Source organism: Dysidea avara, chromosome 1, assembly GCF_963678975.1.
Source record: "Dysidea avara chromosome 1, odDysAvar1.4, whole genome shotgun sequence".
NCBI classification, from domain to species: domain Eukaryota; kingdom Metazoa; phylum Porifera; class Demospongiae; order Dictyoceratida; family Dysideidae; genus Dysidea; species Dysidea avara.
This window is the reverse complement of record NC_089272.1, coordinates 46,564,034-46,580,079: the sequence shown is the minus strand read 5'-3', so window position 1 is coordinate 46,580,079 and position 16,046 is coordinate 46,564,034. Positions and strand designations below refer to the sequence as shown.

Here is a 16,046-nt window from a genome sequence, read left to right as displayed (position 1 = left end):
TGTTGTATTACATGTATGTACTGTATGTATAAACATTAAATGTATGTATGTACAGATTTATCTTCTCTATACATGCATGTATGTAATAAAAATCTGTTGGTTTGTTTAGACCAACACATTCCAGTGTGTACTAGCCACTAGTGGAGTTGAGTCATTTGTAATATTCTTGTATGCTGATGGGAGAATACAATGGACTACTGGTTATTACTCTGGTGGAGATGATGGACTTGGTGGAACTGAAGCACTAGCAGGAATTAATGCTGGTGATGGTCATAACTCTTATACTATTCCTGGATCTCAAACTCCCAGCATTGTTAATATTACACAGACCAGCAATGTAGGCTTACCAGGAGTATGGATATATAACTTAAAATGTATGTTCATACATGTATATTCATTGTCATCTGCATAACTATTATTGCTTGTTGTGTTTTGATGGTGTGAGTATTATCCATAAAGGCATAGGGAGGGTGGTTTCCTGGAATTCCAGAAGCCTCACTGAACCGGTAACAAGCACCAAATTATCATAACTTGGTAGCACAAAATCAGAAAATACAGTAAAGCTATATAACAGGAAACTTACATTAATTTTTCAGAATATGAAGGGAGAATAAATCAGTGTATACATGAAAAGGAAAATCTTTCTAAAGTTCACAATTTTCTAATAGAGCAGTCAAATGTGATTTACTGTAATAGAGCAGTCCAAAAAATTATAACATTCATAGAAATCTATAGCAGAATCTTTCTTTAAAATGGCTATTTAAAAAGTGTATAAATTTAATGTAGGACTAAGGAACAATTGCTAAGAATGTAGTACAACACGGATCTTGAGATTTTATTTTCAACTGGAGAATTTGGATATGCATTTAAACTTATGCAACACTGTACCTATATCTCATTACCAGCCTAACCCTAGTCTGGCAACCCTACGTAAAAGTAAGGATGTGGTGAATTACAGATACTAAATCATTTCTTGTAACACTCAAATTCTTCAATAGCCAATTAATGCGTGCCAATAATGTTCACACACAAATAGCCTTGGCAATGCAATGCTTTTATTCAAATTGAAGGGTAATCATCTGACGTAAACAGCAGTTACATAAATTATGTCTAAATGAATTGCTTTTGAAATGATGTTTGTCAGACTCTTACTTTTTGTGAAGGGCCACACAACCATTAACTAGCACTAAATTAAAGGATTTAAAATCAGTGTTGTAAAGCATTTATCGAAATCCTTACATCATTTTTGTAATCATAAATGTTCATAATCTGTCAACATATGGGGGTGCACTCCTAAACATTTGCATCTCCAACTAACTATAGTCTGTTCGCGTTCACCTGAGCCCTCATTTCTTGTTAATAACTCTTGTTACATGGGCCAGCTGCCCAAACATTTAGTAGCACTGTGAAGCCCTTAAACACTGGAACTGGTAATCAAAAAAGTGCTTTGATAAAGGCAAGAACAAGTGAGTTATGAGGCTTTAAAATATTCCACACATTTAGTATGGACAATTCAGGCACGCAAATATGTTTATGACATGAAAACATGTTAATTCCTGTACAAAACCATTGGAAGTGAACACATGTTCACCTCTTTGATATTACTATATTTGATGGGGGCTCAGGTGAACACCTACCAACTATACTAAACTACTAAATCTGGAAACCACTTGTGAAAGAAATCCTGTCTATGCCCCCAATCCAACTGAACATGATTTTGTTACAAGAATAGAATTACCCCTGTTTTACAAGCTATGAACCTGTATAAACATGTCTACAAATAGTTTTTTCTAAAAGCATAAGCAATTGACAAATTAGGAATTACAGTATTATTGTTTGCAATGGACAAGTTATTGGAGAAAGTATGAAATAGAAAGTAAGGATGTGAAAATCTTGCCGAAGTAGTTTTTGGAATAACAGGATGACAAATTTAAACTAATTAACAAATGTCTGGCATAATAGAACAAAACACAAGCAAAGCTGTAAAACACAAGCTGTCACTCTGATATGGCTCTTGCAGAAGCGGGTAAAGTATCCCGCTTATTTCCATAAATTTTACTTCAGAAAACTGAAAGCAAAAACACATCAAATTACTACAGTCAAACACGTCAAATACATCTGTAGGTTAATAAATACAATGATGGAGCCAAGACATGATTTACTGATCCCTAACACAATTCAAACAGGATAAAATAATGAATTTTAATTAGGTTACTGCAAATTATTATATTTTGTTGTGAAATAATTAGCATATACAGTGTCAAGTTTTCTTAAAGTCAGTAGCTAATATGTAGCTATGATTTTCTTACCTCCTTTAATTTGAAAAGTCAAGCAAAGTTTAATGAATACAGCAGTAAATATTAAAAAAAAGAAACTATTAAGTTTTGCTATATGTTTATCACTGGTAAGATATATTATGCATTTGTTTATATGCAATGTAATGTGATGCACAATGTTGTTATAAATGTTTGATTTTGTGTACCTTTGTGTAATTTTACAGCTGTCAATGCCTGTGATACTCAAAATAATGTGACGTGTGTATCAGAGGTAGGTAATGTTGTAATGAGAAAGTTATTTATGATGCGAAGATTTTTGTTGTTAAAATGTATTTTAATGTATAAAAAAATATAAAGTTTGATCTCTGTATGCATCATAATAATAAAAGAACATAAATAATTGACAGCTTTATCTGTATTAGTACTTACAGGCTTATGGCCTGTGTTTGGCAATTATTTTATATGTACTGAATGTATTTCAAATAATTAAATTATCATACACTTATGTACTATAGTGCGTGTTGCATTTCTAGACTCCCAGGGGTGTACCAAGGGGGTCTCCAGGGGTTTCAGGAAACCCTTTTTGATTTTACACACTACTTGAAACATTAAGAAATTGAAACTTCAGGTTTCTAGAATCTGGAATCTACCATGGAACAGGACACATTTTAAACTTTTATCTTAGTTAAGTAATAGTTTCTAACAATATAGCAACACTTATAGCATTGTTCTGAATTATGATTTTGATGAAAAGATCAAGATACTCTAATATAGCAGTCAGGTAATATAAAAAAAAACTCTAATATAGTGGAAACCCCTTTTCAAAATTCTCAAATATGCCCCTGACTCCTTAATATAATTGTGTGCATTTCTAACATTACAATTTGATGTAATGTTGTGATTTGTTTTGTCATTATATTTTACAGTTTTATCCTTTTGGAAATGATAGTGGTGATGCTGTCTTACCCTATCCTTCTGACAGTCAAGGAACTTCACCGTCCATAACATTGTCTGAAGATTTTGTTTTTTTCAATCAAGTTGTCAGGACAACATATGTATGTTGATATCACTGACATTAATGATTGTTAAAACGTGGGAAATATGAATAAGACTGTAGTAATAAAATGTGATCTGGCCTGCGAAAACAGGGTATGTGGGCACAAACTACACCCCGTCATGCTACAGGTCATATCTCAGTACTGGAACAGAATATTTGCATTCTGTAACTTGCATCATGAAGCCAATTAAATGCTTACAGAGAGGTAAAAATTCCATTTTCATAGAATAATGGTACAAAACGTTGTAAGTTATGAAATTTTGAAAAAGTAGGCAAAAATCATGTGCCCTATTTTTGCATGCCCAGTCAGAAATGTACTAAAACAAGGGTGGTGACATACAAGTGCAATACATAGCACATACAATTTTGTATAGCTACGTATGACTGAAGCAGTGATCAAATATTTGGCCATCATTGTTTTAGTACTTTTTATTTCGGTGATCCTTAATAAAGAATAAAGTTGTAATTCTTGAAAATGTTTGTGAATGTTATTGCATATCAATCTATAATTAATAAAGAACAGAATAATGGCACCAGAATATTAGGCCTTTTGCTCAATTGACAAATGTGACCAGATTTGCGATAAGGTACCTTTTCCACACATTTTACATACCAGCAAACAAAATAATGTAACACTTGACTCCTTATACTGATTAACTTGCTCTTAGTTTCAAACTGTAGCCAGATACTTTAGCTGTACTCATGGAAAATTTTGGCAATTATATGCAATGATACAAAAGTTATGAAACTTCAAAATGAAAACAATGGGTCAACTTTTGTGTATGAAAAGTTGCCTTTTTGCAAATCTGGTCACAAATGTGTACACCTCAATTTATGTCATACTTGCAAGTGAAACAGCCATTCATGTCAGATTTTACTGTGTTCAGCCAGTAGCTGTTGTGTATATGCAAAATAATACCTGAAGCATGTTTGTAGTTATTATACTCTGCTGACTTCAATTGTAAGAAATGTAGTGTAAAAAATTATGAGCAATTTCCGTTTTAGTTTTACTTAAGAGCAAAAAAAAATCTTTTGATGCTTTAACTCATTGGCAAGGAAATGGGACACAGTGAAAGGCAAGAGTACTGTATGTGCGCGATGCAATAACTGTACACCTTCTACATGTGCGTGTACAACAAAACATAAAAAAAATGCATGCATTGTATGATGAGTTCATAATACAAGTAAGGTAGAGAGTATCTATCTGGAATACATCCAGGAAAATCACTGAGTTAAGCAACACATTAAGCCTGCTCACAAAATTAATAACTTTATCAACACTAATAAGAACCAATGAACAGTTCCCTATCACCATAAGAAGTATTGATTTGATCAAAGATAAACTTGACGGAGCTTAACACAGTGATTTTGTATAGGCTATATTGGAAGCTGGATACTCACCCTTACTTTTATTATGAACTCTTGATTGTACCATTTGCAGTATACGAAAGGGCATGTACATATGTAACCAAAGATATGTCTAACAATGACAATAGTCATAAGGTATATTGGCTAGTCAATTGTTTCTGATTTGGTGGGAAAGCGCAAACCTCTATGATCTACTGTATACAATTTGGTATTACTGTACATGTGCATGTTGTCACAGATCCATGATAATGGAGTTATCAGTTTTGGCAGTCATTATAATGTTTGTACTCCTATGTCATTACCACTGGATGGAACAGATAAGATCATTGCACCATACTGGGCTGATGTTGACACCAGAGGAACTGGAAATATTTACTATCGTCAAACCACTGATCCTAATCTCCTTGCTAGAGCAACCAGTGAAATAGGAGCAGCTTTTCCAACATCTCTTAATAACACAATCTCTAACTTGTTAATAGCCACATGGGACAGAGTTGGTTATTATAATAATGGAATTGATAAGGTAATTGTGTAGTGTGCAAGAGCAGATTCAGGGATTGACAAGAGACTGTGTCTTCCCTGAATGTCACACAATGAACTGTTGAGTTACTTTAAAAAATGACCTAGATATAATGTGTATTCTATGCTTCTGGGGTGTGTGATGCACTTGCTCCTTGTGTACCTCTGGTTCTGCTCCTGGTACATATGTTTAACTTTTGTTGATAATTATGACTGGATTTGGGAAAACCAGTCTTATTGCCTGTGACAGCAGATTTCATTTTTCACAAAGAACACAAAGTTATGTGAATAAACTACTGTTACTGTATTGAAATCAGCTAGACTTAAGTGGTCTGTTTTTGCTAGCTGCATGCTTTTACCAAGCACAGTGGCAATCCGTATATGTAGACTGGGGCCGTAATAGAGCTCTGGTCAGACTGGGGATTGCTGTATGTGGCTGCACAGCTTTGTGGTGTTGAAAAAAAACCTGTGCTGTAAATTTCCTTTTACTTTTAGGCAGTTTTGAAACCTGAATGGCCCATAACTTGGCCTAATAAATCCCTATGCCTTACTCCATGCTATCCTCTGGTCCCTGCCACTCACCCCTTTTGGAACTTGCCTGATAGAGTCAACATCAGTTAAACTATCTGAAATTTAGCTGTTGGCTACTTGTGCAGTAGATGCTCTGGAAGGTAAGGAATTTGTGTAAAACGTGTGAAAATTTGGTACATGTAGCTTAGACTATCAGTGAGCTACAGCAAACTAAATAGTTAAAACTGGCATTTCTTAGTTCTTGTAAACAGGAAATAAGACTGGTTTTCCCAGACTTGATCACATACATGTATGTCTCTAGTTATATTTCTCTAGTTAAGTTTTTCATTAACACCTTCATATTTTAGTTCTAGTGTTAAGGTGTACTACCACAAGAAAATTATACACTTTTTACAAATACAGTACAGGGTAGATTAATGTGCACTATCTGTATAGATGCAGTGATAATACTAGCATAATTTTGGAAGAAGAGACATTTCATAAGACACAAACTTATGCTGGCATTTTGTATAAGTATACTGTACTGTATTGTTTAGGTAGAATCAAAACTCAATTTGTCAAAAAAATGCGCTTCCGATAATATAAGTTGCTATAAAAATTTGATATTTTTATTCTGTGGAGTATTTTACTTACTGACTAACTGCATGATTCCTTCAGACAAGCAGAGCTCAATAATTAACAGCTAAGGCTACAGGCATGATATAGCCCTTCTTACTTTTGATGCAGTATGTGTGAGTTCACCAGTCATAATTATGAAAAGTAAAAAAAAAAAAGATGAACAAACAGGTGAAATGAAAAATTAGGAGTCCCATGACAGAATTAGGGATTAAATGTCCACTAGTTTATTTGTAGGTGTAGGCAACCTCCCTTGTTTCACTACCTTTTATTTCTTTGGAGCATAAAATTCCTAGTACTTATTATATGGTATAAAGGCAATGTATACAGACTTAGCAATAAACTTTAAAGTAATGGGGCTAAGAAAAGTGGTGACTAAGAAAAGTGGTGACTGGTTGATAGAATTTGTACAATGTTAAAGCTCACTCAGCATGTGGAGCATGCATTTTCTAAGGGTCCTAGGAAATTTTCCCCACCGAAAATGTTTGAAAAATTAACTTTCTGAGATTACATTTTGTAACAGGTGTGATTAAATTTTATCGAAAATGCATCTAAATGCTTTATTTGAGTAAACAACTGCTGTATTATCAGATAGAGTATCTGACTGCTTCATTACCGTAGATTCCCTAAAATGTTGGCATCTCTAAATGTTCGGCACTCCCTGTGTATTGTACACAATATGCTCCAAATTTCAGTAAGCAAGACAAATTTCTACTTATAAGCACACAAATTTTTTGGCACCTGGAGTACTAGTTGACAAAGATCTCTTGAGTACTGACGGTTACCAGTGATCTCACACAATATGCTACCTTGATGCTGGATGAAGTACCAAGTATGAAATTTTTTGGGGAATGTGTCCAACAATATCATTCTTTGTGTGATATCATGGCTACCACAAAACAATCTTCCTCATTAGTTCCCATTCACAGATCTAACAAAATAAAATCTCTTCAATAACTGGAATCCAGATATCCTTATCTAATCCAAAACAGCTAAGCTGTAAAAAAAAGAGTGCGGCCCTCAAAAAGGCTATGGTGAAAAAAGATGTGAAATCCAAGGTGGCGGCCAAGAAATAGCTAGGTTAATGGTAAAAATTTTAATAACAACAAATCAGGTGAATTTTGGTGCTGCTTGGTCTTGGCACAAAATTCACCTGAATTGTCATTATTAAAATTTTACCATTAACCTACCATCACAGCCATTTCTTGGCCGCCATCTTGGATTTCACATCTTTTTTCACCATAGCCTTTTTGAGGGCCACACTCTTTTTTTAAAGCTTAGCTGTTTTGGATTAAATTTCACTTCTTATTGTATTTGTATACCCCAAAGCCGGCCTATGGCCAGCTTTGGGGCTTTTTTAACCTTTCTTTTTTCTTTTCCACAGGAAGAAGAAAAGATGAAGCAGATGAATACTTTACATATTTCTGATTTTATCAATACATGTAGAAATTATATATATATATATATATATATATATATAATACATATATTTATTACAGAACTCTACATGGTGCATGGTTTCTTTGTAACTGAACACTCTTAGACTACAAGGTGAGTCCTTCTGGCTGATCTCTCTACAGGATGATTTTTTTGTAGCTGAACTCTCTACAAGGTAACGTCTTCTAGCTGTTGTCTCTACAGGGTCACTAGTTAGTAGCTGAACTCTCTACAAGGTGACTTCTTCTAGTTGACTTTTCTACAGGGTAATTTGTTTGTAGCTGAACTGTTTGTTTGCAGCTGAACTCTCTACATGGTGGTTTCTTTGTAACTGAACTCTCTACAGGGTGATCTGTTCGTAGCTGAACTCTCTACAGGGTGATCTGTTTGCAGCTGAACTCTCTACATGGTGGTTTCTTTGTAGCTGAACTCTCTACAGGGTGATTTGTTTGTAGCTGAACTCTCTACAGGGTGATCTGTTCGTAGCTGAACTCCCTATAAGGTAACTTCTTCTAGCTGATCTTTCTACAAGGCGATTTGTTTGTAGCTGAACTCTCTACAGGTGATTTGTTTGCAGCTGAACTCTCTACAGGGTGATCTGTTCGTAGCTGAACTCCCTATAAGGTAACTTCTTCTAGCTGATCTTTCTACAGGGCGATTTGTTTGTAGCTTAGTTCTCTACAGGGTGATTTGTTTGCAACTGAACTCTCTACATGATGGTTTCTTTGTAGCTGAACTCTCTACAAGGTGATTTCTTCTAGCTGATCTTCTCTACAGGGTGATTTGTTTGCAGCTGAACTCTCTACATGGTGGTTTCTTTGTAACTGAACTCTCTACAGGGTGATTTGTTTGTAGCTGAACTCTCTACAGGGTGATCTGTTCGTAGCTGAACTCTCTATAGGGTGATTTGTTTGTAGCTGAACTCTCTACAGGGTGATCTGTTCGTAGCTGAACTCTCTATAGGGTGATTTGTTTGCAGCTGAACTCTCTACATGGTGGTATCTTTGTAGCTGAACTCTCTACAGGATGATTTGTTTGTAGCTGAACTCTCTACAGGGTGATCTATTCGTAGCTGAACTCTCTACAGGGTGATTTTTTGCATCTGAACTCTCTACATGATGGTTTCTTTGTAACTGAACTCTCTACAAGATGACTTCTTCTAGGGTGACTTGTTTCTAGATGAACTCTCTACAGGGTGACTTGCATGTAGCTGAATTGTCTATCAGATTAACTGTTTGTATAGCTGAATTCCGTACAGAATATCTTGCAATGTAATATAATTCTATAATGGAGTATGTTATAAACGTAGCTGAATGCTCTATTAGGGTGACTGTTCTGATCTCGCATTTGCTACACGTAGTTGCCTTTCGAATCATAACTCAGTGGTTTGTAATCCGATTCTTCTGTACTACTGCAAGGACTTTCTATGATGATTATTCCAGCTACATACTGATTTTCAGCTCATTGCTCTAAGCGGTTTGCCTGGTAGATGTGAAAACTAATAGTTTTTTTTATTCATAAAAATCGATCGCGTAATTTTGACACAGGTTGGGTTTTGTGTCATATCTCCATGTTCTTTATCTCAATTCTTCAACTTTGGTATGTATACTCCCATAACTGGCCGGCACGTCTGTAGCAATTTTGTTTCCAATCGGATAAGGGATCACAGAGCTACATAGGTGTGAAAATTGCATTTTCTTTCTTCCTGTGAATATACTCACGGTGTGGCGCGCCGGCTTCTTGGGCTGCACGACACACTATCGTGTGTCTTGATACCCTCTGATGATGCTGTCCACTGTTAAGCCGTGGAACTCTCCAGCATCTGGTAGTGAGATTTAATTACCATGATGTGCAAATCAAATAACCCATGGAGTAAGCTATATATTCTTGGACACCATGTACTCTCAGACACTCATTCTTGTAAACTGCTGAATGGAATCATAATACAAATTAGTGTGGGTATACTTTACATAAAGCCCAACTAGACTTCCAAGTTTGAGCCTAAAATTTTGTTTGGTTGTTGTACTAGGCTCACTGCTCAAAATCCTGTATTCTTGGACAAATTTTATGTATTCTCAAACATCCGCCAGTAATGCTACCTCAAATACTTACTACCAGCACCATCACTCAGGGTTTTCATTGGCTATCAACAGAGCCATAGTTTATTTCTTTCCATCTCATTTGTAGGTAGCAGTGATCGGAAATATGTGGGTATGTGTCACCACCTCTAATCTTGGACTGGAGTTAATCAGCTCGTTCTCGTAAACTACTAAACCGAATCATATGAAACTTGGTGTGGAAATACTTCACATAAAGCATAACTGAAATTTCAAATTTAAGCCAGAATTCTTTTATGATTGCTTTGCTAGGGTGGGTTAAAGTTGCAACTCAAAAATTTTATTCTTGGACAAACTAATATTGTTATATAATGAACAGTATTTCCTACTCCAAATCACCTAACCAACACCATCTGTTAGAGCTGTTCATTAGCTATCAGCACAGCCATAGTTTATTACTTTCCATTACATTTTAGGGTAGCTGTAATCTAAATTATGCAGACATGTCACAATCTCTATTCTTGGACATGTTGCTTCTGTCCATTCTTGGCTTCCACCATTTCTAGTGGCCCAAAGTGGTGATTTACTATGCTATTTTATGAAATATTTAGTGTATAGCAACTTGGCATATTCTAACTCCTTGTGGTATAGCTAACTGTATAGTTACCTCCCATTAAATGGTTAATACAGACCATGAAGATGTATTGTAATTTTCAAGCAAATCCATGGAATTAAATGTGTTTCCACATGTGTTTTTTGATCTCTAGACTAATATCCATTATAAGCTCACTTATAACAAAACCTTTAAACTCATGAAGTACATGTAGCTAATCCATGGCTTCCATGCAATATGACTACAATATTGTAAACCAAGAACAGACCCAAAATTAATTGCAATATAGTCCCAGGAAATACTTGAAGTTGTTGAAATGGCATGAAGTATCATCTTTTTAAGCCACCAGAAAATCTGCAGCCAAGAATTAATGAAACACCGTAGAAACAATGTGTCCAAGAATTATTTATGGTTTCATACCCAAACATTTTCGATCACAACTATCAATAAACATGATGGAAAGAAATAAACTATGGCTTTGTTTATTGCCTATGAATACCTCTGATAGATGGTCTTGTTAGCGAGAGGCTAAATTATTTGGTGTAGGAAATACTGGCCATTGTACACGAATGAATGGTGTTTGGCAGAGAATGCGAATTGCTACTTTAATCCACTCTAGCAAGATGACCAAAAAAGATTTTGGGCTCAAATTTGGAGTTTTAGTTAGGCTTTATGTGAAGTATTTCCACATCAATTTTTATATGATTCAGTTTGTAGTTTACAAGAACAAGCTGATTAGCTCCTGTCTGAGATTAGAGGTGGTGAAACACCCGCATTGTTCCAACCACAACCACCTGTAGATGTGAAAGAAATAAACTATGGCTCTGTTGATAGCCAATGAATAGCCTTAACTGATGGTGTTGGTAGTAAGTCATCAAAGTATTTGATGTGGGAATACTCGCAGGTGTCCCAGAATGCATGAAATTTGTCTGAGGATACAGGATTTCCAGCAGACTTTGATCTGGTCTGGTACAAAGTATTACTTGCAAGACATTTGATTTGTACAAAACAACATAACAATAGACTAAAACATTAAGCTATATAAAGTCAAGTGGGTGGTAAGTGGGACAATGGGCATGGAGGGATGGAGAGGAGTGGATAAAGGGTAGACAGGGAGGAGTGGCAACTGGTAGCCACTGGAGACACAGTTTGATGATAGTCATTGTTGTAGCAGGTGTGTAGTTCATGAATGACTGAGAGGATGGTATTACATTCATCTCTGGCAAAACACTATCAGTAACCGAAGGAATTAGTTGATAATGTTGAAGACCCTGAAAGTGTGCAAATTGGGTCGGATGAGTTCAGTACAGCAACCAAATAATATTCTCAGAAGTTTATGTAAAGTATATCGACACCGACTATCATATGAACGCAATTTTCAGCTCTGTGCTCCCTTCCTGAATTGGAATCATTTTTATACTGCAAACGCCCTCCACCTTCAGCACCCCACATATCAAATTTGAGCAAGAGTGCCTAACACAGTCATGAAATGTAAGCCTTCAAAATCTGGCTTAATTTCTTTTTTTCTTCTTCGTTTAGGGGGCTCAGAGGCTTAGATTCTTCTTATCGCACACTTTACAAAAACCATTATGAAATGCAAATGTATAGGTTGATTGCCTTCAGCTTTGGTTCACTTGAAGAATATATTTTGGCACAATCACATACCAAGTTTAGTGCAAATCTGATTAATAGTAGTAGAGCTATGGACGATTATTTGCATTAAAAGGCCAGCTTGTTGTCATGCCTACAGAGTAAACTGCTTAGAGAATAACTTTAAAAAATCAGTATGCATATAGGTTAACCATCATAGCTCGAACCTTTTATGGTTTAAAAGAAATCGCATTGACAGCTATAGAGTTACAAGACAAAAACCAAACAACGGTAAATGGTAGGGTCAAAATACTTTAATATAACAGTTACCACAGGGTAAAAAAGGTACACAAAAAAATGTCGAAAAAAGTTACTGACCAGCATTCGAACCAGGGACCTCCACACTGAACACCCAAATCCTTAACCACTGAGCCTTTTCTGTCACGGCAGATCATCTCACTTAATTTCTACTTTATAAATGAAAATTCTAGCTAAAATCTACTCAATAGTGAGAATTTCATATGGTTACCAATGGAAAATCTAGAGTGTTCTAGAACTATATATATGCACGTTCTATTAGAAATCCTCAAAAAAAAAATGTGCGCTCTATTAGAGCATTACAAAAGTAAATTAAATAAGGCTGTTGCTATTGTTCCGGCAGTCACGTGAATAAAAATACAACTTAGACAAAAAGGTCCTCAAACGGAAAAAAAACACAAAATGCCCTGAGCGGGAATCGAACCCGGGACCTCCAGTGCTTGAGCCCAGAGTCCTACCCATTATGCTACATGGCTCCCAGCAACCCAAATCTCTTAGTTTCTACCTTATATGTCTCCAAGTGGAGTAACTTCTATATAATAGATATTGAAGGTGAAGAAGAAACTAAAGCTGAACCCGACCCTAACCCCCTCACTATAACTACTTTTTGCGTCCCCTAAAGTTGAATGCTCGGGGCAACCTACTAGACGCGTTCCCTAAAGTTGAATGCTCGGGGCAACCTACTAGACGCATTCCCTAAAGTCGAATACTCGGGGCAACCTACTAGACGTGTGCCCTAAAGTTGAATACTCGTACAACTAGTGTGCTTGATAGTGAGAAATCTAGTGGACTGCCGGAACAATAGCACTGACAAAATATTTCCGGCTGCCGGAACAATAGCAACTTCGTTTAAATAAACTCTGTAATACTGTACTATTACAACTTCTCTAGTATTTCATTGAATCAAAGTCGATGATAATTTTGGTACAGATCAGGGTGGAGTATAGCTAGTACACTACTATTAAGACCTACTCGTGCCAATCGTCATCATCATAATCATCATAATAAGTGCTATGCTAATAAAACGTTTGACAGCAGGCTGCGAGTTGTATTTTATTTGCAGGATTGTTTTGTAAAAATTGAGCAACTGCATCTTATCACATTTTGCATGTATAATCGAGATACTCTAATAGAACAGTCACTACAAAATCTTAATTGACAAATACTAGCTATACCTAATTAGCTTGGAAAGAATTTACTTTGTTATAAAATACTATTGCAAAACAATATAGGCACTACATGTGTATTACAACTTTATATAGCCATGAACAAGCAAGCATAAAAATTTAATTATATCTTAATTTCTGCATCACTTTTGTAATCACATTATTGCACTTGTAATTAGATAATTGGTTTGTGTATTATTATGAGAGTATTGTAACTCTTTTTCCGTAGCATACCAATAGTCTAAGGGCTGACTGCTCAGTACAAATTTAATTTATTTAATTAAATATCAGTAGCTATAAATGTGACCGGGGCTGCGAAAACGGGGCATGTGGGCACAAACTACCACCCATCACCTAACAGGCAATATCTCAGTATTGGAACAGAATATTTGCATTCTGTAACTTGCATCATAAAGCCAACTAACTGCTAACTATGAGCTGAAAATTGCATTGCCATAACATAATGGTACAAAAGTTATGAGTAATGAAAATTTGAAAAAGTAGGCAAAAATCATGTGCCCACATGCCCTATTTTTGCAGGCCCAGTTACAAATAGTCTTTAGTATCAGATAAGTAAGTAGGTATTATTCTGTATTGGTAGAGCACTATTATTATTATTGTGCAGAAATCACAAAATTAATGATTATAACGCACAGATATAATTACAGTACTTAAGTTATTGCAAAAATTATCCAGGGAAGGGGAATTAACTATGTAGGGGGGAAGGGGTTCCAAAGTTTAATCACAGAGGGGGAAAAGGAAAATTTATACGAGTCAATGTTTGTCATCAGTAGCTTGTAGTATCCTTTTCTTAATTGTGAACAGAATCATTAGGGGCCAAGTAATCTAGTTTGATCATATCGTCTTCATTGGATCTGTAGATAAGAACAATGATTTGTGTAAAAACAAATTAAACTTCAGAAGCTCATTTATGGTTGGCTTTGGGTATACAGTGGAACTTCAGTTATCCGAATTCCTTGGGACCAGAGGTGGTCCATAAGTCTGAAAAGTCCATATCTCTGGAACTGTGCATAAATAACCTTAAAATAGCATGAAGAAAATTTTTGAAAATATCAGTATTTCCAACTACCCTAATAGAACAGTCACAACTCTAATAGAGCAGTCATTTCCGTGGTTCAGTTAACCGAGAATTCAGATAAGTGGGGTCTGGATAACTGAGGTTCCACTGTATATTGAAAGTACAAAAAGATGTGAAATCCATGCAAAAACAGCCAAGCTGTATAAAAAGGGCAAAAAAACCTGGGTGAAAAAAGTTATGAAATCAAAGGTGGTGGCCATGAAATGGCTGCAATGATGTGGATGATAATAAATTTTAATAATAGCTTGCATTAAAAAAATTTATTGTCATCAACATCATTGCAGCCATTTATTGGCCACCACCCAGGATTTTTGAAGGTAGCATGTTTTTTATACAGCTTGGCTGTTTTTGCATGGATTATCTTATCTACCGCATACATACATGTACACATGTAGTAAAAATTTGTTGGTTTGTTTAGACCAACACATTCCAGTGCATACTAGCCACTAGTGGAGTTGAGTCATTTGTAATATTCCTATATGCTGATGGGAGAATACAATGGACTACTGGTGATAACTCTGGTGGAGATGATGGACTTGGCGGGACTGAAGCTCTAGCAGGAATTAATGCTGGTGATGGTTATAATTCTTATACTATTCCTGGATCACAAACTCCTAGCATTATAAATATAACACAAACCAGTAACGTAGGCATACCAGGAGTATGGATATTCAACTTGAAACGTAAGTACCATACCTACACCTGTTTGGCTATTGTATGCATACATTTGGTTGTGTGAGTCTACTAGTGCACACAACATAGCATCATACACAGGGGTATAAGAAGGTTGGTTTCCTGGGGCTCCAGAAACCCTTATGAATTTGGACTTGCAAGCTTGCAGCAGAAATGCCAAACTGTCATTTTTTTGACAGCACAAAGAGTAAAGGACTGGCATAATAGGTCAAAGCTTGAGCAAAGTGCTATACTTCAGAAAACAATTTCATATTGTAGCTACATAGCTACTAGCTTCAAACTATAATTTTTTTTTGACATTGTATACATTTATCACTACAAACATAATACTTAATCCTACAATGATGGAACCAAGACATGATTAACTCATCCCCAACAGAATTAAACAGTATAATTAATTCTCACTTACTACACATTATTTTTGTAGTGATAAATGTATACAATGTCAAAAAAAATTATAGTTTGTAGCTAGTAGCTATGTTGCTACAATATGAAATTGATAATTATTTTATAAAGCCAATCCAAGTTAAATGAATACAGTAGTTATAACATAAATTAAAATCCTATCTATTTGAAAAGTGTTTATCACTGGTAAGACATAATGTTACAAATTATGATGTATTATACTTTTGTATAACTTTTACAGCTGTCAATGCCTGTGAGACTCAAACTAATGTGACATGTGTATCAGAGGTGGGTAATGTGGA

At 35.6% G+C, this 16,046-nt stretch overlaps 1 protein-coding gene across 3 annotated transcripts in view; it reads left to right on the top strand.

Annotated features, from left to right (window-relative positions):
* Positions 1 to 16,046, top strand: part of LOC136265857 (uncharacterized) — a 425,715-nt gene that overhangs the window by 311,870 nt on the left and 97,799 nt on the right. For all 3 annotated transcript variants that reach the window (XM_066060794.1, XM_066060798.1, XM_066060806.1), the window contains exons 63-68: positions 110 to 374; positions 2,501 to 2,547; positions 3,203 to 3,331; positions 4,940 to 5,224; positions 15,065 to 15,329; positions 15,986 to 16,032. In XM_066060794.1, coding sequence (XP_065916866.1) covers positions 110 to 374; positions 2,501 to 2,547; positions 3,203 to 3,331; positions 4,940 to 5,224; positions 15,065 to 15,329; positions 15,986 to 16,032 — 1,038 coding nt within the window. The remainder of the gene's footprint in view (positions 1 to 109; positions 375 to 2,500; positions 2,548 to 3,202; positions 3,332 to 4,939; positions 5,225 to 15,064; positions 15,330 to 15,985; positions 16,033 to 16,046) is intronic.